The sequence below is a fragment of the Rhinolophus ferrumequinum genome, chromosome 13, assembly GCF_004115265.2.
Source record: "Rhinolophus ferrumequinum isolate MPI-CBG mRhiFer1 chromosome 13, mRhiFer1_v1.p, whole genome shotgun sequence".
Classification (NCBI taxonomy): Eukaryota; Metazoa; Chordata; class Mammalia; order Chiroptera; family Rhinolophidae; genus Rhinolophus; species Rhinolophus ferrumequinum.
The window spans coordinates 18585389-18610113 of NC_046296.1; the positions used below are offsets into that span (position 1 = coordinate 18585389).

General features: G+C 49.2%; 1 protein-coding gene across 4 annotated transcripts in view; it reads left to right on the plus strand.

Annotated features, from left to right (window-relative positions):
• The window catches only part of SFXN5 (sideroflexin 5), a 111514-nt gene that overhangs the window by 47172 nt on the left and 39617 nt on the right, over positions 1-24725 (plus strand). For all 4 annotated transcript variants that reach the window (XM_033124729.1, XM_033124732.1, XM_033124731.1 and 1 more), the window contains 4 exons: positions 10885-10938; positions 11833-11889; positions 13232-13297; positions 23738-23828. In XM_033124729.1, the coding sequence (XP_032980620.1) occupies positions 10885-10938; positions 11833-11889; positions 13232-13297; positions 23738-23828 (268 nt within the window). The remainder of the gene's footprint in view (positions 1-10884; positions 10939-11832; positions 11890-13231; positions 13298-23737; positions 23829-24725) is intronic.

The following is a 24725-nucleotide window of genomic DNA, read 5'->3' on the forward strand; positions in this document are numbered from 1 at the left end:
TTCATATTTATTCTGCCACTAATTAATTGTGAACGCTTATCACAGCTATCAGGTAGTTTGTTTGTTGGTAGGTGTATAAAGCTTAATTATTGTTTCCATCTCTTTTTCTGATTTGTAGTAGAGTGTTTTCATTGGTTACTAGATTGTTTTCATTGGTTCTTTTGGTTTCTTGCGTAGCTTGGAAGGGGAACAGCCTAATGCTCTCTAATTGCCGTTCATCTATATAACATTTTACAGAGACATTCCATTATATTTACCTTATCAATATCAACAATTGAATAATAAATATGACCTCCCCAACCTTACTTACATAGGAAGAGACCTTGAACATATCACTTTATTCAACTCTACCATGTTGCTCATATACACCTGCCAAGATTTTGAAAATAATCTGGAATCTCATCAGATTTTTGAATCCTTGCTTTAAACTTCACAATTTGTGTGTCTGTGTGTGTGTGTGTGTGTTCTATGTTTATCCAGAGTCTTTCTTTGAATAATATTCAGAGTGTGTAGGCAGCACACTTTCTGAGTACTTGCATATCTAGAAATGTCTTTTTTCCACCTCATACATGAATAATAGTTGGCTTGATTCTCTTTTCCTTTGGAGGAAAAGATTCCCTTGGGATCCTTTGGTATTTTTTCTCTTTATCTTCAGAGTTCAGAAATATCCTCAGGATTAAAAATTTTTTTCTCTGTATATTTTATAAAATTATACAAGTAATATATGAATATGTTCTTGGAATTCAAAAATACCACCAAGAATTTTTTAAAGACTATTTTAAAATTTATACAAGTAATACATGAATGTGTTCTTTCAGCTCAGAATTCAAACAATACAAAAAAGTAATAGTTCCTCTGACAATCCGCTCCTCGAAGTGACCTCTGTTAGAAGTTGGGTGTGAACTTTCTGGCTTTTTTTCATGTATTTGCATACATAGGAATTATTTAAACTATTTGTTTTGTATTTTTTCATTAAAATATAACAACATATTCATTTATCTACAATTAGCTTATTATACTTAGCAGTTTGCCTGCATAAAGATCTGTTTCATTTATTCATTCATTCAATCATTTATTTATTCATTCATTTGTTTTTCCTGCTGAGTGGTAGTCTCTCCCCTAGTGATGGATTAAGGTTGTTCCTGATTATTTACTATTAGAAATATCGGTGCTGTGAAAAATTTTTGTAAAGCTCTTTTTGTACAAGTATGAGGATTTCTCTAGGGCCATTCTAGAAAGTGAATTTGCTGTGTAAATGGCTGTGCACATTTAAATTTTTGATAGCTATTGCTAAATTTCTCTTCAGAGAGGCTAGATTTCACCACAATTTTGAACTACTGGTATTCATATTTCAGTGTTTTTGCCAATCTGATGGGAGAAAGGTAGCATCTCATTATGGTTTTAATTTTTTATTTCACTGAACACAAAAAAGATTTGCTTCTTTTCATGTATTTACTGGCCATTTATATTTTCTCTTCTGTAAATTACCTGTTCACATCCTTTGTCCATTCTTCTATTGGCTGTATTTTCCTAATAGATTTGTAAGAGTTCTTTATATATTCTGGATACTAATCCTTTGAATTATATATATTGCAAATCTCTTCTCCCAGCTCTTTCCCCTTTACTCTCTGGTGTCTTTGTTGTAGAAAAGTTTTGAATATTATGTTTTTAAATGTAATAATCTTTCCTTGGATTGATTTTGAGTTTTGTCCCCATTTCTCACCTCCATCTCCTTCATTAAAATAACTGGATTTGGGAGAGTTCTGTCTAGGAATCAGCTCTTGGATATATTTATCAATTCTTCTGTTTTAATTTTCTAATTTATTCATTTTTGTTTTTATAATATCCCTCTTGCCTCTTTTCTTTGGTTTGTTTGTGGGTTTTTTGCTTGTTTGTTTTTTACTTTTTGCCTTGAATGCGTACTTATTCTCATTCTTTCCTTTTAATAAAAGTTGTTAGGGCTGTGGATTTTCTTCTGAGTGCATCTAATACCTGGCTATGTCTAATATGTTTTCATGTATAGAGATCTATGTTTTTATTTTCTAAATAAGCATGAAATTATAGTTTTGAATCCTCTTTAATCAATTAGATAGAGCACATTTTGAATCCCAAGTGGCTGGGTTTTTTAAAATATATTCTTTTAAAATTATTTTTTAGTTTATCTTATTTTTAGAGAGATTGAACTCTACAATTTTGCAATCTGAGATGTATTATGATTTTCTTTGTACCATAGTACTGATTATATCAGTCAGGATTAGGATATCTGCATATTAAAAAGTTCAAAATAACAGTGGCTTAAACAAAATAATTTATTTCTAGCTCAAATTACCTCATAGCCCAATAGGGCTGTTGGAGTTCCAGCCATCACATCCACATTACAGGGAGGAGAAAGAGGGAGGAGCAAAAGGATGTACCTCCTAACTGAGTCAGTTCCCTTTAAGAAGCCTTCTCTGAAGTCTCACACAACAGTTTCATTTACGTTTCATGCAGAATTTAGCTGGATATATAGTCAATCCCCAATTATAGGGATTCTGTTAGTGAAAAAGTGGGGGAAATGGCTAATAGGTAGTCAAACAAGAATTTGCTATAATAAAATACATATTTTATCAACACTTGAAAAAGATATATCATTTGGCAGTATCATCTCCTTGCCAACCCAGGAAAGTTGAATTTGGGGCTCATTTCCCCATAAGAGGCCAAATGGACCCTTACAAAATTATTAGCTGCCATTACCTGGGATGAACTAGCTAAGCCAAAGGATGCCAGCACTGTCTCTAGTTCGTAAGATGTTACTGAAGACTCCCCATACTTTCTCACTCACTCCTTTTCCTACCCAAGACAGGTCAGTCATTTCAGGGTCACTACAACCATGTGGGCATCCTGGTAACTTGGGTGCCGGTCCACTCCCACGCTGTGCAGGGCTTCCCTGCTAAAGCAGATGCTGTGAATATCCTTTCAGGACCAATCCTCTCGCAGCCCGGAGCAAACAGCCCTCTGTGCATAAATGTGTAGAATGTGAGAAGAGTGTGCCCTGCCTCCGATATCCTGTGTGAACACTTGGCTGAGGTGCACGGGCAGCATAACCTAGGACATCTCCCAGCAGGCCTCCGTGGCAGCCAGAACCAAAATGACAATGCTCACCTAGCCCCACTTCCTCACCCCAAATAGTCATATCTCAGGATTCAGAACAGCTGGCCCTGAGGCCAGGTCCCGAGAGAAGCCGTTGGATGTGGAGAACCTGTAGCCTTCCATCTTGGTCCTTTGACTCGCACAAGTAATAGGAGGACGCATTGGTCCCACTCCCTCTCCGGGCCACTGCCTTGACTCGTGTGGAAGGAACACTGTGGCTGTTCTGGCACTTCCACCCGAGGCCTGGCCCCCACCAGCCATGTCAGCTCCTGCAAGACTCCACTGTTGCCTGGTAGCCCTGAACATCTCAGCAAGCACCTGGTTTGAAGGGGGGTGAAGGCTCCAGTCCACACCTTAGGGAAGCCCCTAGTGTGATAGAGTGGGTAAGAAATATACACATGCAGAAGCTACTAAATGCTTACCAAAATAGAAATGGGGGTGCTGGCAAATGTGCTAGGAACTGGGTCCCTGAGTGAACAAGGGAAGGGGTGAATAAGGCTGGCAGGTACCTCGACTGAGATGCTTCTGGGAGCAATATCCAAGCTGCCTCCTGGCCAGGTGAGCATCCCTGGCTCACCCCACACTGTTCCCACCTTGCCTGAGAGGAACCCCTCCTCCACCCTGCTCACTCCCGAGAGCTCAGGGGAAACGAGCTGGTTTTCTCCCAGAGGCTGGTGCCAGTTTAGTCAGCAGATTTCACAGATCCACTGGCACCCATGTAGTGTCTTATTTTAAGCTTAACATTTGAAGATGGGAACTTTTCCCCCTTCGGTGTGTGGCAAAGAGATCCCAATTTATACATAAGCACAGTGGCTAAGCCAGCACATCAAGGCTGGTCCTGAGGAGGCTAGTGTCGTGCCGGCTCCCCTCCTCCAGGTACCTTCACAAAAAAACCTCACCAACCGTGGCCGCTTCTTATAACTGGCAGCTCCGTTCCCACGTTTCCACTCCGAGGTGTGCAGCACTGTCCTTTCCATGTGTGTGTGGCCGGGGAAAGGCAGTGCCAGTGTCTGGCCCCTTCCTGTCCTCTCTGGCATTTCCCCACCTGCCAGCCTGTGCCCTGCACCCTTGGATCATATAGCACCTCAGATACCAGGAACTGGGCTTCTCTCATGGGCCCGAGGATCTCCCAGGTCACCAGTGCCTTCTTCCTCAGCCCTGAGCTCCCCACTGCACTGCTGCCCTAGCAGCTCCAATCATTCTGGAACTCTCCAAACTCAAGGCCCCAATCCCCTATATCTAGCTGGGGGACTGAAGAGGGCTGGCTGTGCATGTCTGGTCAGTGAGTCCAGTGGCTTTGGGTTATGTCCAAACCAGATTTCTGTCTTGGGCCGTTCAGAGCTTAGACTCCATACTCTGAGCCCTCTCGTTTTACACTACAGATGATGACGTGGATTTAGAAGCCCCATTTCTCAGAGGCGCTAGTGCAGGTCACTTCATCTCTGGGGAAGGAGGCGTGGACCATAAAGAGTTCACTTTACATGAGGACTCAACAGTATCCCAGGGCCTTTCTGACATCCCCCAGCTCTCCTCATCCCAGACGCTGCTTTTTCACACATTTAAATCCCAGTCCCAATTTTCTTCCATTGTAACAGACACCAGCCATTTGGCCTCGTTTATGCCATGCAAGATGTGTTGCTCAGTTAAGCTGGATTTGACCAGTCAGGGACAAACATTCATTTGACAAAAGATATTTTCTTTAACTGGTTGGGATCCTTTAAATAACAGCACCCCTCATGCACTGAAGTGTTACTTTTCAGATCATTAGCTACATAAATCAGAAGATGGAGACAAAGTAGAAGGAAAAAGCAGGCAAATTGTTGAGTCCTGGGGCTCATGGCAGGTGTCTGAAAAATGAAGAAGAACATTTAGAATTGAGAGCGTCAGTGTGAAGGAAACGGGTATGGTTTCAAAGGACTGTTGCTTTACCCGTGAGGACTCAGGTACGTGAGAAGTGAACATCGTATGGTCTCACCCCTCTCAACTTCTGGAAGCTCTTGAGGAAGACACACTTTAAACAGATACTACTGAGATGAATACTATAAAGAAGGCAGGCAGGATGCTGGGGGAACATAGGATAGGGGACCTAACCTTACCTTGAGGTTCCGGGAAGGCTTCCTGGAGGAAGTGACAGCTAAGCTGAAAGCTGGAGGATGAGGAAGGATTAGCCAAGTAGAGATGAAAGGGACAGTTATTTCTGCTGTTATCTTGACAAGCAAGATAATTCCATGCCCTGTAGTCTTGCCCTGACCTAAATTTCACCACCCAGTTGTTTTGACACACACCCTGTTTCCTGATTTTCTACACTTAAAAAAAAATAAATCTTTCTTCTATCACTCAAGTTAGTTTTGTATGGACAGTGGCCAAGGGGGTGGAGGGTTGCTCAGTTCTCCCTCTCTTTTTGAGTCCCAATAGCACAGTACACAGAATTGTGACCTGTGGCCTTGGTCCCCTGTCCTTGTGTTCAACTGGTCATGTCCCCTTTCTGGCCAAGCCAACTCTCTGCCTCTCTGCCAGATTGAGACCTCATCTCTCTCCAGAGGTTAGAATACTCTGAAGGAAGATGCCTGAAGGGAAGATGTAGTTTTTCGTGTGAGCCAGTTGCCAGGTGGGTAATTGGCCCCATCCCAATTCTGTGCTGAGACCAGGCTCAAGCACACTGGCTTTTGTCCTGGACCTGCCAGGGTGGCTCCAGATTGCGTTAATGGTCACCAGGTGAAGTGGGTGAAAAACCTAGGCTGCTCAGGAACCAACATCACTAATGAAGACATCTTTCGAGGTGCATTAGTAATGTACAGAATTTTGAACCAGAAACTACAGCATATTCATTCTTCATATGGGGTAATCTCTGTATTAATCAGCTATTGCACTATAGTGCTGTGTAACAAACATCCACAAAATTTCAGTGGCAGCCATAAACCTTTATTTTTAGGGATCTGCAGTTGCCTGGAGTTTGGCTGGTCCAGACCGGGCTTTACTGAGACAGTTCTGCTTCTCACAGTAGGTCTGGGATCAACTGGGAGTCAGCTGACCCAGGCTGGACTCTGCTCCATATGTGTCTCATCCTTCTTGGACCAGGACATTGGGCAGGCCATATCTCCTCATGGCAATGTTAGAAGCACCAGAGGGCGAGTAAAAGCACATGATGCCTCTGAGGCTGGGGCTCAGAACGGGCAGATTGCCACTTCCTCCCACATGCCATGGCCAAAGCAAGCCATGTGGCCCAGCAACACCAAGAGCAGGGAAGTACATTCCTTCCATGTCAAAGGTATGGATGCAAGGAGGAGGACAGAATTGGGATCCAACTCAGTCTGCACTGCCTCTTCCAAAGGCCAACACCCCATGCAATTCTGACTTTAATAAAAGGAGCAAGGGAGAGATGGCTGATGGTTGTCATGGTCACAATCCATCATAGAGCTTTTCCCTGGTCAATAATTATTTAATGCTCTTAATGAGTTGGCAGTGTTTCCAGTGTGTCATGTGGGCCCATCTTTGTGCTGAGTGCTTTGGGGGACATCAGAAAGAAAAGCTCTGATTCTACTCAGGAACTCACAATCCTTTGAGGGATAAGGCTTGTGTTCAAAGACAAGACAGGGGCAAGATGGTGCTCAGTTGGGTCATGCAGACTGTGGAATTCAGAGAAAGGAGAGACCAGCAAAGACCAGAAAAGGAGCTAGGAGGAAAGGAATCATACTAACACCTAGTAAGTACTTCCTGCGTGCCAGACACTGTGCCAGATTCTTCCCATGCTTTATTCCCCTGACCATCCAAAGAGGTACCAGGATCATCCTCATTTAACTGATGAAAAAAAAAAGAGGCACAAACAGCTCAAGTAACTTGTACACGGTCATCTCTCTGATAAATACTGGAACCAGGATTCTGTCCAGTTCTTCCTGCAACCAGAGCCTGAGTGTTCATCACCAGGGCTCATGGCCAGCCACACAAGGGGAAGGGGAACAGCAAAAATAGACAGATGTGCAAAGAGGACAGCTGCTGCCAGGGGGTGGGAGCTGTGGAGGGGACCCCAGTCATGTTATGAACTATAAATGGGAGCAAAGAGAGGATGTGCGATTTGGCCAAGGTCCTGCAGCAAGATAGGGTGGAGGCTGGGCTGGAAATTCTGGCTGTTGGCTCTCCTTCCACTTTCCTTGGTACCAGCCGCGTTCTGGGCTCTCTCCACCAGTCTGTGCGGCCACGCCTGAAGCGTTTCCCTCTTGGAAGCGGTGCAATCCACTGGCATTGAAGCCGGGTGGACTGGCTCCCTCTCTCCATCTCTTTCCTCCTTTCCCCTGCCATGTTCTGGAAAGGGCAGCGTGAGGGAATGTGGGCAGGTTGCACCAGAGATACACATCTGAGAACTGAAGGAACATTTATTTTTAATTTAGACTTAAAAAGAAAAAGGAAGTTATAAAATATCTGCTCTTGCTCTGGGATTGTGCAGATGGTGCTGCGTGTTGCCTAATGGGGAATGGAGCTGGCACCGCGTGCTCCTGGTCCCACCAGCCTGACTGTAGGACCAAGAAGGTGGGATCCCCGTTCCCTTTGCCACAGCCTTCAATGGCTCCCTCAGGCTCCCTAATGCAGCACTGTGTTCCACCGCCTTCTAACCTCACCCTTCCCAGATTCCAGTCTACTGATTTCCCAAACCTCCTCCTTCAATGAGGCCAGTCTCTCAGCTGTTGTTCTTGCTCCTGTGGGCTAACACACGCACGTGCACACACGCGCTCACACATGCACACCTCCGCACCATCTTACCTCCTCCTTGGGCAGATAGCCAGAGCACACCGACTTCTCACTTACTGAACTCCTCTTTGGATGTTAGAATTTATCAGCTTTACACACACCCAAGTACCTGATTAAACCATCTTGTCGTTTTCATGCCCAGGTGTAATAAAGGACGTTCTCATACATTTTCCTGTTTGGTCTTCATGTTTTTTGTGGTGAAGTACTCGATAGTCCTCTCCTCGGGAATTCTCCGCTGGGAGCAGCATGGCGCTTTGCGCATACAAGATGCTCAAAAATGGGCATAGGGCCTGACTCTTCCTTTGTGCTCCGGGGAATGAGCTGGAGAAGAAGCCCCTACAATCACAGAGTCAGGGCCCCCCAAGGCAGGAATCAGGAGACCTGACGCTTTCTCTAGTTCGCTATGAAGACTGAGGCAGATCACTTAATTTCTCTAAACCTCAGTTTCCCCATTTGCGAAATATAGAAAGTAATCTCTATTTTGTCTGAACCCCAGCATTGTAATAAATATCATGGTAAGAGACATAGAGGAAAATGCTTAGCAAAATCAATCAATCAATCAATCAATCAATCTCTTTAAAAAAGCATAAGGAGTCAGAGGTAGCCTGCAGGGACAGGCCCATGTTAGGGCAGGAGCTTGGGACAGGAGGCTGGTCGGGGTTGGCAAACACAGTGAAAAACTCACTGGTTACAAGCTGTGTGTGTGTGTGTGTGTGTGTGTGTGTGTGTGTGTGTGTGTAGTACATAGCCTGGGTACTACTTTAGTTTAGGGCTGTGGTTCTTTCTGGAAAAGACTTGATATCACATTTAAAGAATGCATGGCACAAGATAAAACAAATGAAGATGAAAATGAGACAAAAGGAAGTTTAGGGAAGGAAAGATAAGATGAAGTCAAGAGTGAAGTTTGGACACAAAATACAGGCCATGAGGATGTGTACTCTTGGCAGATGTGGGCCATGGAGATTTGGCCTGACCTTGACAGTCAGTGCAAATAGAGACACAGTTTGCAAGACTGATGCAAACCAGATGCTCAAAAGTACAATTTCTGACCCCCAGAGGATTCATAAGGGGACCCTGTGATGTAATGAGCAATGAGTATCCTGAACAAGACAGTGAGTCCCATGGAGCTGTGTCTTACGATGTTCCTGGTGGCCCAAACGTAGTTCAAGGGGTGCAATGGGGAGAACTGAAGGGGAGAATACAATGTCATTCACAATGCACCGTGTTACACAAACTGGCAGATTAGGAGGAATGATATGCCCCCAACAGCGGAAAACACCTTTCATTTCCTTAGGCTTTGGGAGGCTGTCAGACATGTGTACACATATCCACATGTGTATGCATATGTGCACACACGCTGGCTCACGCTGTCTGTTCCCAGCTGCAGGCCTCTCTACATCCCGCCTCCTCTCTATGTTCTGGCTCCTGACTGGAGACTCTAAAGGAGGGCCTGGGTTTTTCCTCATGCTTCTCACCTGGGCAGGGGTGGGGTTGTTTTTTTTTTTTTTACAGAGAATGGGGCTATCTCAATTGACTTCACACATACTACTTGGAACCTGAGAATAGAATTTAAATCGAGATAGGCCCTCCCAGGTCAACCCCTTTACTTATAGGTGAGAAAGCTAAAGCCCCCAAAGGGACTGTCTTCTGCTGGAGATCACACAGGGACAGAGCTGAAGCTGAGACCTCCGTTCTCCTGATTCCCACTGCTGTACCCTGAGCTGTCATTGTAAAGGAACATCAAGTTGGGATCTGATTTTTGGGAGAAAAATATTGTAAGATAATTCCTCACTGGAGCTACGAAATGGCTTTACATGATATAATTTTATTCAAACTGATATGGGCCAATAAATATAAATGTGTGTACGTGTTCTCTGTTTTAAAACATTTTAATGTTTAAAACATGATTTACTAATGCTGCTGAGGATGTCTCGAATTTGATTTACTGCATAGAATTGAATGTTTATACTTGTTCCTTACAGAAATTCTTGCCAAAGAGCCATTTTATCTACAGGAATAATAAATAAGTCAATATGTAGATGGTTGTGCACATTTTTTCCATATGCAGCAGTACTTGGTAGATGTTATTTTGCACACAAGCGCTCAAAAGTTAAACTTGGGAGACACACATGGATCCCTGAAGTCCAAGGTTGGTCAGCATCAAGATCAGACAATTGATCTCGACCTAAACCCAAAAACAAAGTCAGTGAGTGTAGGTCTTAGGTGATGTTTGGGCTTTGGGAATAATGGATCCACACCTGTGTAACCATACTTAGCCATAGGGGTGTATTTGCCTATTCATTTGTTCATTCATTCATTCATTCACTCACTCATTTATTCACGCATTCAACAAATTTTTATTAGACATCTATGTTTCGTCTACGTTTCGTTTAACAGCTTAAATACGGTGTAGGTTTTGCTTCATGAGGGCTCAGAGATAACAGATATAAATTCCCCCAGCTTGTGTTTGCAAAGCACTTAGGCCCTTTGAAATGATTTTTATTTAATCCTCACAAAAATCCTGTTGGATGGCTGCAGTGTGAAGGAGCTGGGTTAACCGAGTGGAAGTGAAGGGGTTCCTTTGGTTTGCTTGTTTGTTTTTGTTGTTCCCACTCCCACCAATTATGGAAATAATGCATATCCACTGTTACAAAGAATACAGAAATACTTAAGAAGAATGTGAGACAGTACGGTGTAACCCAACCTCCAGAGACATCTGTATGCTGTGCTACAGATTTTTTCGTGCTTGGAGCTACATATGTATATGTGTATATGGTTATATATAAGATGAGATGTTTTTCTTTGCAAAAATGGGATTGTGCTATAATATACCTTTATAACCCGGCTTTTCATTGTACGCTATCTGTCTGTAAGTACTCACCATCCATATCAGTTCGTACGGATCCTGCTTGCTTCTGGAATTTTTGTTGAGTGATTTTTCTTTGCAAATGTGTAGGACATTTCTTTTGCCTTCTTCAGCCTTTCTTCTCTCTCTCTCTGTCTCTCTCCTAGGTGGTCGGTCTTCTGTTGCCCAACCAGACACTGGCATCCACTGTCTTCTGGCAGGTAACAGTCTCTGGGCAGAGAGGCTGCTGGGGGAGGGCCCAGGTGCTGGTTAGAACTCCCTGCCCCATGGTCTCCTCTCCCACCCAGGCCCCTTGGGGAAAGTCACTCCACTTCCTACCTCTCCCCAACCCAGATCTTAGGCCATGATGTGTCATTTAACTTTTGCACGGAGGTGTTGAGGGCTGAGTTGGGGCTCTTACCTGGATGGCTCATTGGTGGCCATCCACTCTGCTCCTTGGCTGCTTGTCCGATGGCCAGTGACCTTGAGGCCCACAGCCTCTTGTGAGGAAGGTAAATCCACCCAAACCCAAGGTAATGAGGTGGGTGAAAAAGCATCACAGACCCTGGTGTCTGTTCTTAAAGAGAGTCTGGGCTGCAGCTCTCTGACAACCGTGGAAGCTCTGTGTGTGTCTGTCAGTCTTCCCTGAACAGAACTCCAACAGTGCCTGTGTCTGGGCACTGCAGGACACTGGGCTGGGGTATTTTTGAAAGAGGTTCAGGGCTGTCAGTCATTCCAGGGGCCTAACGTCCACCTTCGGCCCAGTAAGTATGTAATAAGGATGATGGAGCAAAGGGAGGGGGGCCATTTGGGGCAGTGAGCGCCATAATTCCAGAAGAGGTGTTTGGATCGGGATGGACTGCTGGGGTGAGCGGGACCAGCATCCTGGTTTGCCGGGAACTGAGGGGTTTTCCAAGGACTGGGGATATCCCGTGCTAAGATGGCACAGTCCCAGGCAAACCAGGAGAGTTGGTCATGCTAACCAGTGGGATGATGGGCCCACCATGAGCTGGTGACCCACGCCCTTCTGGAGGGGTGTGGCCTCCTGGGCCCAGGCCTGCCTTCCAGGGACATGACCACGCCTTCCCTGACTTCTCTCCCCTTTTGCCTTTCAGTGGCTGAACCAGAGTCACAACGCTTGTGTCAACTATGCAAACCGAAATGCTACCAAGGTAAGCGCCATGGACCACCACCCAGTGGCGGCCTTCAGGTCAGGGTGACCTTCGTCCTCCCTGCAGTGGGTCATGCCACTCATCAGGTTAAGCATTGCCCTCCTGTCGACACCTCATTTAAACCGCCAACCTTTCAGGAGGGGCCCTATTGGGGAGGATTGGTCCATGCAGTGACGAAGGCCCACAAAAGGGGAGTGTGGCGGGGATGGTTACAGGGATGAGCTCCTGTGGCTTCAGACTCCTCCCTGGGCAGCTGAGGTTGGATCAGGACAGTGTCAGCCAGGTGGGAACTGAATTTCCCTAAAGCTTTCTCCAAGCTTGCCTGGAAGCTCCCTTGGTGCCCCAGACTGTTGGCTGCAAACTGAAGGGCTGCTCTTGAAGGGTGAGGGGTGTGAGAGCGCTGACACCTCCTCTCCAGTCCCCTGAACTGCTGGGGTGAGCTTACAGTGGAGGCCCAGTAACCCCTCTGTTGTCCAGAAAGGGGCTGAACCCCTGCTTCACTGGCAAGGCCTTCTCTCACCGTGGTCAATTGTCTTGTACTTCGGTCCAAAGGCAGGGAGAGGGGAGGAGGAGTCTGGGTGCCCTTAGGAGGCTGTCAGTTTGAGTAGGACAGGGTCTGGGCATTTTCTAACCTTGCAGGCTGGCCTGGGGGGTAGGAACGTTAGGGCGTGATACTCTGAGGATGCCCCGTCCCCCCATCTAAACCTTCAGTCCACGCCTTGCCCATATGTTTCACACACATACATCTCTGCTTGGATGGCTCCTGTTTACCATACACCAAACAGCTCCAAAGTTGCCATTGTCGTATAGTTAAAGGCAAATTCCTCAGCTCTTTCTTAATTTTCTACATTGCAACTTGGGATACATTTTTCCATAGAAATACTGAGCCATTGTCATCTACTGGCATGGAAGCGCAGTTGCTGCGTGGGTTGACCAGGCCTGTGAGAGCCAGCCAGGCTGTAGCCGGGCCTGACACTGCCATTTCTACCTGGGAAGTGCTCTGGGTACCAGACAGCCCATTTGCAACGCGTGGTCTTCCTAAACCACTTGCTTGCCCAGCCATAAATGAGCCATTTGGCCTTTGCTGGTCTCTACCTCCAGCCAATGGTGTCTGCCAGTGATCTTTCTAGAACAGGGCAGAGTACAGTGGGCCCTTTGGCATCTCCCTGGGCATGGCTGCCTCACATTTCCATGTTTGGAACTGTGCTGATGGTGGCCCGGGTCCCTTTGGCTTCCACAAGGACCTCTTCCTTCTTGCCCTGACCTCTGGGTTGGACGATAGAAATACCCCTTGGTGGCTTTGGGCACCCAGTGGGCCTGAAATTCTGTCTCTTTCTTCCAGCCTTCACCTGCATCCAAGTTCATCCAGGGCTACCTAGGAGCTGTCATCAGTGCCGTCTCCATCGCTGTGAGTAATCCTCCCGCTCCCCTCTCTTCCTCTCAGTCCTGCTGCTCTCTGGCTGGCCCATCCAGCATCTTGGGCCAGACCTTGTCTGGGGATCAGACCTGGGCAAGGGGTGTGGGAGACAGGTTTCAGTGGGTGGGCTGCCAAGGCAGGCTGTCTAAGCAGAGAAGAGAATACATCCTGGACCTTTAACAGAGCGTAAACTGGTGCTCCAGGTTTCGGAGCGCCGGCGGGAGGTGAGGTGGTGCTCGTGGGCAATGTAAAGGGCTGCCCACTGCAGCGAGGGCAGAACGTCTGTCCCTAAAGGGCCCTGTATTTACCCGGCACTCTTCTCAGAGGAGCTGGGCATCATGCTCAGTCATGCGGCTGATGCAGGTGGCTGGGGGCTCGAGAACAATCCGCAAGGTTGGCCCAAATGCCAGCTCCTCTTTGCTCTTTGCCTGAGCTCCTAGGGCACTGTTGTCCCCTCTTGGTAGCCTTGGTCATGTGGGCACATGTCCAGTCCCTCCTGGAGGCCGGTAAGCTCCTCAAGACAGGGGCAATAGGCTCATTTTGTGTCTATTTGAGAATAGAGCAGCTATTACGTACGGGAAGTTTGTAGACTGACTATGTGAGCGTAAGGATGGATCCCAGATGAGGGCAGAGAGCAGGTGACACAGCGAGGGGCCATGGCCAGCGCCAGAGCAGAAGCTCAAGCCCCCAAGACCGTGGTTATGCTTGTCCTACCCTTGAGCCCTCCCTGGCTCCTCTATCTGGTAGGCCCTAGAATCCAGCGGGGTGGCCTATAGCTGACGCCAGGGGCAAAAGTCACACAACTTTGTTATTTTATTCATTACACAATAAATACTTGCAATTAGTAAGAAAAAATGAGAAAATGCAAATTAAAAAACATTCACGTATAATAATTTTTTTGTAAAACCCACTTTCCTCATCTTTCCTGTGTCATTAATTAAGTATAATTATTCATGACTATGTACTAAACCATTGCACCAAACACCGTCATTTACCTACTGTTCTTCTAAAGCAGGGATTGGGGATTGTTCTGAAATGGCCTCATTTACTCCACTCCCACGTAGACAAGATCATCTCCAAATAGCTGTTAGGTGTGTGTGTGTGTGGGGGCTCCCATTTCATGCCCAAGATCACTCTCCTTCCCTGAATCCTTATGTCTCACCCCAAGCAAGAAGCCTAACACTGCAAAATCTGTTTAGATGGCTGTTCAAGAGACTGCTAACCCACCCTGGCAATCCTGCAACCCAGCATGAGGTTTCGTACAATTTGGGGGTCCCTGATTCTGGGGGGTTGCTGGCCAAGGTCAGGGACTCTTGGGAGAGAGGGGAAAGGGCTCTGTCACCTCTTTCTTGCCGATGTCCCTTCTTCCCTTGTGACAAGAGGAGCTGATGGCTCAGCCTAGTTTAGCCGCTTGAAAATGCCGCTTTCCTTCTTTGAGATTTAAAGGTAAAGTTGAGGCAGGGAGCTGGAAGGAGAAGCCGCCTGGGAAGAATATTGAGTGGCTCTGATGGGGACGGGCTTGAGGGAAGGGGATCACTGTCGTGGTGGGACCTCCTCCTCCTGAAGCCTGGGGCCCCAGTAACAGGAAGCAGTATCTTCCCAGGGCCCCAGGCTGTCTGCACGCCCAGCCCTTGCTGTCTCACCCAAGGGACCCTAGTCATTCCATTCCAACCACTCCTTAGGGCCAAAGCTAGCCCAGCTGTGGGGGTGGGCGTTCTGAGGCCCAAAGCCCAGCAGAGTTCCTGGGGTCTTGGGGTCCTCTAGGGCTCTCAGAGCCAGGGTTCACCCACAGGGACTGTCATGGCCCCCAGGACCGTGCCTGTGCTGGGGAGACCCTCCTTCCTCCTCCCTGCCTAGCTGCAGAGCCCTTGAAGAGGCGTTCCCTGACCATGCCAGCCCATACTGTTCTTCCCCCACCCTAAGTCCTAGAAACTTCTGTCCTTCCTGCGCACTTACTCAGTTATGCCCCGTGTCCTGTCTTCTCATTGTTCCACTGGATTACAAGCTAACCAGGGACAGGCCCTGTGTCTTCTCCTCCACAGAGGGGGGCACGGAGCACTGCTCCATAAATACTTGTTAATTAGGTTGCTGATGGATTGCTGGCCTCGGGAGGCCCCTCTCCACTCTGATCCAGGAGTCTCAGCAGTGGCACGTCCCTCTGCCTGCCGTCTTCACACAGTGAGGGTCTAACTCCGGCAGATGGAGTGGAGTTTCTGACTTGGAAAATCTGCAGCTTGCTTGCTTTTCTTTTGTGTGTGTAAATCACAAAACCTCCAAAGAAAGAGGCTTTATTTTATTTCCCTTTCCCTTGTTCTATGGAACCCCAGGCCTCGCGGCCTCATTAACTGATCTCTGCTTCAATTAGTGACAAATCCCCTCCCAGGGTGAGCCTGTTAGGAGGAGATGACCTGCAAACAAGTGTCAGGGCCCCAGTGGTTGGTCCAGATCTGGCATTAATTAAAACGAGTCCCTACAAGCAGGCAGCATGGATGGGGGTGCTGACAGGCCAAGGGCAGATCCCAGGGACCGAGGGCAAGCTGGAAGTGGAGGCCAGGCCTTGGGAGTCCAGCATCCTCTCTGGACCCTACATAGCCCTTTTCCCCTCTCACTTGAGCTCACGGCCTTGGCCAGCAACCCCCAGAGTCAGGGATCCCCAGTTTGCATATCCCCAATATGAAGTCTCATGCTGGTTGCAGGACCACCAGTATGGGGTTAGCAGCCTTTTTGGTGAACCCTCTAAATAGATTTGGCAATGTCTGGCTTCTTGCTCAAGAATAAAAAAGAAATTTCATCAGAAGTTATTCTTGAGATCTCACAGTTTACCGGCTTTTCACAAAGGAGCCTCCATCAGCAGCTGATGTGGAGCCCTGTGGTCAGCTCCCCCTGGGCCCTGGCTACACGAGGGTGACCCATGCACCCCCTTCAGGGCGCATATGTGCTGGTCTCCCTGCCGACACTGAGATGCAGATGCGTAGACTGGTGTGTCCTTCAAGATGCTGAGAGGGGAAGCTGGGGAACTCTGTGGCATAACCAGAATTATGAAGGTGACCCTTGGATTTGGTGGGACCCAGGGGAGGCGCCCCTAATTCACACGGGGCTGACTCTCATAGGGCAGACCCGGGAGAGGCGAAGGCAGGGCTGTGTGTTCCAGATAGAGGGCGCAGCACATGAAGAGGCAGACAGGAAGAGAGCATGACACATTCCAGAAGCTGAGAGTGGCTGCTGTGTACGGAGTGACGGTGAGGAGGTGATGATGAGACCAGGACAGTAGCAGGAGCCAGTCACGGAGCACTGGAGAGCCATGCCGGGAGCCCCTGCCGGGCTCAGGGACCCCTGGCGTTGCTGGGAGTGCAGGCAGAAGTGGGCTGGAGAAGTTGTGGGGGATTGGCAGGCCCAGCAGATGGACCACTTTCATGGACGCAGGGTCTGGGATGAGAGTGCACTTGGGACTGGAGAGGAAGGCTCAGGGCTACAGTCTGGTCAGGAGCTGGTTTATGGAGCTAGAGTATGAGAGTCGTTTCATGCCTGACCCTCAAACCCTTCACTTTTAGCCAGGTCTTAGCTGGCGAGGACTTTCCCTGTGGGGCAACGCTGACCTCCATTCCCGAAGGGTCTAGGCCCTGTGGGGGGCGGGGGTCCTTTCTGCATAGGATACAGTGATGTCTGTTAACCTTTACTACTAGACACTGGAGTACAAGGAAGTATCCCAGGGGGTCCCTGGGTGAAACCCCTCCCCACTCAGTTCCCATTGCTTACTCCATGTCCCCATGATTGTCAGACAGACAGATAATCGTAATGGCTAGCACTTACGGAGTGCCAGATACTGTTTAGATGTTCGACTCCATTTTGTAGATGAGAAAACTGAGGCACAGAGGTGAAGTCAGTGAAAGAGCAGGGATTCAAACCCAGGCTTACTCACACACTATTCTGCTGCCACAGGACCCCTTTTTCTTCCTGCTTCCCCTGTGGCATAAGAAGGCAGAAAAAGCCAAGCAGTATTCTCAGCTTCCAGGCTGGAGGAACTGCTACCATGCACCCAGGTAGACAAGGCCCTCCCCAGGTACCCTGAGAACAATAGAGATGGGAAGAAAATGTTTGAGAGGCTCCTTAGCTGTAACAGGGTTAGCCCTTTTGCTCACCTTCATACTTGGTGCCTGGGCCTGTGTTTTCTGGCTAAAGTCGTCAGCAGCATTTATTTGTCCCTGGTCACAGCATGCCCTGCCTCCAGCAAGACACACCTCACTGGCTCTGTGGTCCAGTGTGTCTCTCAGGGAGTTCTCTGTGGTCCGGGGTGCACCTCAGGGAGTTCTCTGTGGTCAAGAGTGTACCTCAGGTTGTTCTTTGTGGTCTGGGGTGCACCTCAGGCCCTGCTGTTCTTTTCTGGGCCTAATGGAGGACGGGGGCCAGAAGCCTGAGAATCCTGGACCAGACTATTATCTGGTTGCTCTCACGAGGAGTGGCTTCTGGGTTGGAGGACCCATCGCACAGACCCTGGAGCAGAATCTCAAGTGTTCTAAAAGCCTGTAGATGGTGATGCTAGCCGTGGTGAGTCTGACACGAGTGCCATTCTGTATATATTCTGGGCAGGATAAGTTGTTGTCCCCTCCTACATGGAAGGAGTCTAATGTAATTGGTTTTCCAGCAGGTGGCCAGCTGGTCTCTGTGGGTCATGGTTCAGGGGTCAGGTCTGGTCACTGTTGCTAACAAACAAGCCACTCATTTGCAGCTGGAGCTGACTGGAGTTTTAGCCTGTGCATGACTCTGTCCCACCCACTTTGGCCCTTGGCTCCTGAGCCTGTTGCCAAGCCACAGGCTGGCTGGGGTTGCAGGAAAATTAGAGGGTAATGGGCCACTTAGTTACCAAGAGTTTATTCTACAATGAGCGCCCTCTGGTGGGCATTTTTGGTACCTCAAAGATTCCTTGACCTGCCCCAGCCCTTGCCCCCTCTAGGACCCACACAAACCTGTGACCATTTGGTTACATTATTACCACCACCCAAGAGTGGACCTAAATTCTAATCTTATACCATCCGTCCTTTCAGACATGCCCCCTTCTCCATTGTTCTCTAGGGGTCCTTGGACCCCCTTATGGCAAGTGTCTGCAGGGCCTGCTTTAGACAATCTGATAGTTCATGGTCCTGAAGCCTGCTGAACCCCTCTCCCTTCTAACCTGGCGGCTGCCTCCCACTCCCCCTTCAGGGTCAATCAGGCACCCTGTTCTCAGAAGCCTTCACGGCCCTTGGGGCCACCCCTTCCCGGTCCCTCCTGGGAGGGGTGAGCCGTCCACTCGGGCCGACTTAGACCGGGTATGCAGCATCCAGCACTGGCAGAGCTGTTTGCAGAGGTGCTCAGAAGTCACTGTACAAGGCAAGTCTCCTCTGTGGCTCTTCGTTATTTTCCTCCTGCTTCAGCAATCATTCACTTGATTTATTCTAGAGACATTTATGAAGCACCTACTCACTTCACCAGCCACCAGAATGTCAGTGAGGAATGAGAGAGACAGAGACCCTGAGCCCAGTGCCCAGGGCCTGTGGGGAGAGATGGATGTTTAGCAGAAGCCACAGGTAAAAACATTTCTATGGAATTCAGTTTTTCATCATATACATGCATTACTTTGATCTACAACATTTTATGAAGGTCAGTAAATATGTGCTTAGAGACCATGATAGGTACACAGAAGGAAGAGTTCCAGGTTCTGTGAGAGACTATAAAAGGGGAGCCCTGAGTAAAGAGGGCCTGACATTCACGCTGAAAAGGGAGCGGACCAAGAGGGGGGGCAGGGGGTAGAAAATTGGCTCATAAGAGGTCCAGGGGCAATGCTGAGGTGGCTGGAGCCTGGCAAACAAGGCCAGGCGGTCACGCAGTGGCACACGGGTCTGTAAGTGCAGTGAGAAGCCAGGAAAGGCTAAAGCAAGTTGGTATTGTTAGGAGGTCACTCTGGCTGCTGTGTAGAGAGGGACTGGAGGGAGGCAAGAGTGGAAGCAGGGAGCTGAGTTAGAAGGTGGGCAGTCATCCAGGGAGAAGAGACTGGTGCTTAAGTGAAGTGGTGGGAGCAGAGAGAGAGAAGTCGCCGCATTCAGGATGCCCAGGAGTTGGAACGGTAGCTCTGTGGATGGGCTGGACATGGGGTGATGGCTGGGATGGAGGGCTGAGCGGCTCCTGCTGGGAAGCCTCCTAGGTCTGCAGCAGGAGGAGGGAGCTGGGAACGGGAGAGCAGGACTGGGCGTGCGCGTGAGAAAGAGCAACAGAACCTTCATTTGAGGTGTGCGAAGGTGGAGCGCCTGAAGCCTCTTGGAACAGAGGTTCCCGCAGGGGATTGGATGTGTGGGCTGGAGGCGAGGACACAGCCTGGGTGAGAGAGGGCTGCATGCATTGCTCTAGGCCCTCTGGTGTCTCCTCGCTGACCGTGCAGAAATTAGGCTGCTGTGGGCCTGAGAAAGACATTGATACTTACGGAGACGGCTGACGGCTATCAGCCGCATGAGTCACGGAGCTCCCACCCCACCCCAGTTCTTGGTACTGGTCAACACTTACCCCACTGCAGGGGGACTGTCAGGAAGCCACTCTTCTGTCTTCTTCCTCTGTTCCTGTCAGCTGCTTGTGGCAAATTCACTAGCCTGGGAGCCGCAGCTTGGAGAAAAGTGGCCGGAGAAAGTCTACTGCTTCCTCAGACCTTTGCTGATGCCCCTCGGATCCTGGGTTCTGGCTTCTCCCAGGACCCTTGTCTGCTGGCCACATGGGAATTCTTGTGCAAAATCCACACCCTGTTTGTTTTCCCCTCCACCCAAATGGAACCCCTGTTTGGTTAATTCCTATTTTGTGGCTTATTTGGAGGCTGTTAAAACAGACCCTAGGGGACCCTCAGCTGCGATTGTTCCATATCTCATTATCTTTCCCAAACCCGATTATTAGCTCAGATTTTTCTGATCGCTAGCTGCTGTTCGTGATGAGTTGTGTGCCATTAATGCCAGCTGGTTCCCTTAAACAGGACCTACCATGCCAGGGAGAACGAGCTGGCATTCAGAGCCACCAGCCACTTGGCTTTTTAATTTTAATGGGCTCCACCAAATGTTCCAGGCCAAAGGGCCCCCGAGGAACCAGAACAGACGGGCTCCCAACCCCCGGTGTGCAGCCCACCCTGGTTCTTTCCCAGGCTTCGGCCATCCTAGCTGCTGGGACGGGAAGACCTGGGTGGGGGACTGCAGGAGGAGCTGGAGGGAGAGGGAAGGGGAGTGGTCACTTGCCTCCCCTGTATTCATGGCTGTCTGCCACTGGGTCCATCATGGGTGGAGAAGCAGGATGGGCTACCCAGAAACCCAAGCCTTCTCCCCCCTTTCCTGGTCCCCAGCCCCTTCCCTGGACTCTAGAGTGTTGGCTATGTGCTCAGAAACATGCATGTCCTTCAGTAAATTTCACCACATTTGTGTTGGGGAGACTCCCATGAGCTTCCGGGAAGGGAGGGCAGGAAGAAACCTAGGCCCCCGGGCATTTATTTTTCTCTCTTCTTTCCTTCTTTCTATCCAGGGCTCCCACATGGGGTAGGGGAAGACAGGCTAAATCCCTCACTCTGGATTGTGCCATCCCAGCCAGGGAGAGGAAGGCTTGAGGGTAAGGGGGCAAGTCTGAGTGTTTGCTACAAGGCCACTATGCCTCCTTGCCCTGCCCATCCCCAAGAGGCTGCCAGGGGAAGTGGCCGAGCTCCCTGCTGGCTTCTTGGAGGGCTCCTGCCCCCCACTCCTCCAGCACTCTCTGCCTCTTTCCAAATGAATGCGGGGGCTTTTGTACCCAGACCTTCTGATTTCTAGCTATGGGGGGACGGGGGAAGGAAGTTCAAGGGCCCTGTGGCCCCTGACTGAAGCTCCTGCCCCTTTCCAGTCTTCTGAGCCCCAGACCCAGGCTGGGCTTTTCAGGGAGGCTTTTGCTATGCAAACAGCCAGTTTTAAATGGCAGACATTAAAGCAATCCTCAATGCTGGAAGGCAATTGGACAGTAAATAGCATAGTGGTGAAGAACAAAGCACTCAAATTAGCAGACCCTGGGTTCAATCCTAGTTTTACCTGCCTCATAATAGCTGTCTGTCCCTGGACAAAGTTACTTTACCTCTCTGAACCTGTCTGAACTTCCCTGAATCTGTAAGGAGTAACGCCCTGTCTGAAAGCTTGTAGTGGGGATTTAATTAAGGTATTTTATGTGCCTTGCTTGGCATGTGGTTAGGCATATCCCCACCCCCTTTTCCTCCTTCTCCTCTTTATCACTAATACCTACCTGCCTGTCCCTCCACACTTTCCCTCCCTGCACTCTGTAGGAACATATTCCCTGGTATTTTGGGGGAGAGGGGAGAACCATTTCTGAATCACAGAAATAGAGTCACTCACTGCTGAGAGCTGGGGTGACCTGGACTTGATGAGTTCCATCTGCGTGGCAGGGGCAGCCTGGAAGCAGGGCAGCAGGGCCCAGTGTGGGCTGGCAGCTCCCCAGCCTGCCCCGCTGTACCACTGAAGTGTGTCCAAGCTGCCACACATCTCCCTGCCTCCCAGCCTTCCATTAAACAAGCAGAGACAACAAGAATCGGACTCTGAGTATCCACTTGAGGCTTCAAATGGAGGCCAGGCACCCAAGAGCCGAGGCTATGTTTGCCTGGCAGTATTCTGGCTTCAGGGGGCCCTGGGTTGCCCAGGGGCTAGCAGGCTGGCACGTCCTGTCTTCCTGGGTGCCTGGGCCATTTCTGCCATGCCCCGCTTTTGACTGCTGCAGGGACCCAAAAGCAGGAGGCCTTCCCAAGGCTCTGCATCTTCCCCAACAACACAGAGGTTTAGGCCAGAGCCAGAGCAGTGGGTACAGGTGGCCTTCCAAGACAGCAGGTGTGTCAGAGCCCGAGCAAGCAGCCCCAGGCCCCCTCAGGCCAGGAATTATCTACAGAGCAGGGGCTGGCTCTGGCATCAACTGGGGGAGCAGAGGCCTCTACACACCTGTCTTCTGGTCTGGCCACGGGCATCTTGCCTTTTCTCTCTCCATGCCTATGCTCACGCTGTTTTCCCCACCAAAAGGTCCTTTCCTTCCACCTAGACTCATCTCATTTTCCCCTTCTAGCCTGTGCTGATCTCTCCATCCATTCCTCTGTTTGTTGGTTCATGCATTTATTCCTCAGTCACAGTGTTTTCAGCATGTACTCTGTGCCATCCACTACCCTAGTGCTGGGCACAGAGATGAAAGAAGCACGGCCCCTCCCTCCCAGTCTGGCGGGGACATCACACGCATGAACAGTGTATGGCGTGCTGGGAAGGAGAGGCTGGTGATGTGTGAGGGAGGGACTTTATGCCAGGGAGAGGCGACAACCTTCTTATATAGCTTCATTTATTGAGTCCTCTTAGACGCTAAACTCAGGCTAAAGAATTACATACAGTCTTACAACAGTCCTGGGATGCCGTAGGTTTTACTATCCCTTTGTACAGACAAGAAGACTGAGGCAGAGGTTGAATGACTTCATGACTAAATGGATTCCCACAGTTAGTAAGTGATACTGCCGATGGAGCGTAAAAGGACAAGTGTAAACTGAGTAGAGGAAAGAAGGAAGGCCTCCTGGGCATAGGGACCAGCACTGGCAAAGGCCCCCAAGGCTGGAAAGCTTTCGTAGCATCTAATCAGAAGCAAACCTGACTCATGGAGGGAGAACATGGATTGTTGGGGGAGTGGGGAAAGGAAGGGATGGAGGCCAAGCCGCCACACGGGAGAGATTGCACCTTCTCGCCCAGGTTGCAGGAAGGAGCTGCTGGTGGTGGGTGTGATTGGACCTGTATTCTAGAAAGATGAAGGACAGCATGGTCCTGGACTGGAGTGGGGGACACCCAAGTGTCGACGAAGAAACATCCAGGCAAGGGGGCTCCAGGTGAGGGGAGCTGGGATCTGAGTGAAGACAGGCAGGGAGGCCAGGATGTCCCCTGTGTCCCCCACCTGCCCCTGTCCTGCTGCGGCTGCTCTGCTTAACTCTGCAGGCACCTACGTGCAGGTGCTTGGATCTCCCTCTCCTGAGCCTTCATGGTCTGGCTAGGCCCAGGCCTGGGCTCCCAGTGGGGCCTCAGAGGGGTGGTACTTAGAGGCTGGGCTGAGAATAAGGCGGTCCTACACTTTATGATTTGCAATAGCAACCACCCCACCATCACTTCTCCACTCTCCAGAGAGGCGCGCGCGCGTGTGTGTGTGTGTGTGTGTGTGTGTGTGTGTGACCTCCCTCACTCTGTCTCATGAGCCAGTTAACTGGGATGACTGAGTTGGGGTGCTCTTAATAGCCACACTGGAGCTCGGCAATCTAGGATCCGGGGTGAAATTGCAAGGGAAGAGGGTGCCTCTCACTCTCTGCTCTTCCCCTGGTGTGCCCCTTCCTCCCACAGGCGGCTGCAGCACCACGTGCTTTTTCTGTGTTTTCTTTCCAAGGTGGGCCTTAATGTCCTGGTTCAGAAAGCCAACAAGTTCACCCCAGCCACCCGCCTTCTTGTGCAGAGATTTGTACCCTTCCCTGCCGTAGGTAAGATCCGCACGGGGCTGAGTGCGCATGCGTGTGTGGGCGTGTGGGGCTGCGGGGTCTCGGAAGCTGGACTGCACCTTCTCACTCTCCTGACGTGGGGGTGAGGGGCTGTTTTCTGGCAGGGACAACTTGAACCAAACGTGTAGATAGAAGCAAAGGTGACAGGGGCCCTGCTGACTAGCTCTGTACCCAAAATTCTGCACAGGGATTCTTAACCTGGGATCCCAGACTCCTGAAGGGTCAGCAGATAGAATGCAGTGGATCTCGTGAACGTGGTTGGGGAAAAATTTAGGCTAACATCTAACTGACGTTAAACATTTCCTTGCATTATGAATGTAGGCAGCAAACTATAGTAACAAGCAAGTCCTGTGACTGTCACCAATAGAAATCACAGATAATTTATGTCCTATTAATGTTACAGTTGTTGCAGAGATCTTAAAATATTGTTCATACTTAATACTAAATCAAAATTATACTTAACAGATTCACTGGTAGATCTTATTTTTTAATTCATTAGTTAAAAAACCAAATCTATGACTATATCACAATTTAAAAAATATTTTGATACCTTACTTCAATATAATTCCTTTGTAGTCCTGTGTATTTCGTTTTATGCATTTAGAGACATTATTCGAAGAGGGGTGCGTGGGCCTCACCAGACTGTCCCAGTGGTTCGTGACACAAAAGAAGGTCCACTGCTCCTGCTAGTCTAGTGTTCCAAGCTTTTGGGTATTGTGGGCCCTTTAGGTTTTGGAGGCCCCCACTCAAATTCAGGTAATTGTGGGTGCATGTGTGTGTGTGGAGGGGATCTTACCTGCCTTCAACTGAGTCCTTGCTGGTCTTGGAGTCTCTGAGTTCCCAATAGATGCCCCAGGCCTGGGCCCGGGGATCCCACAA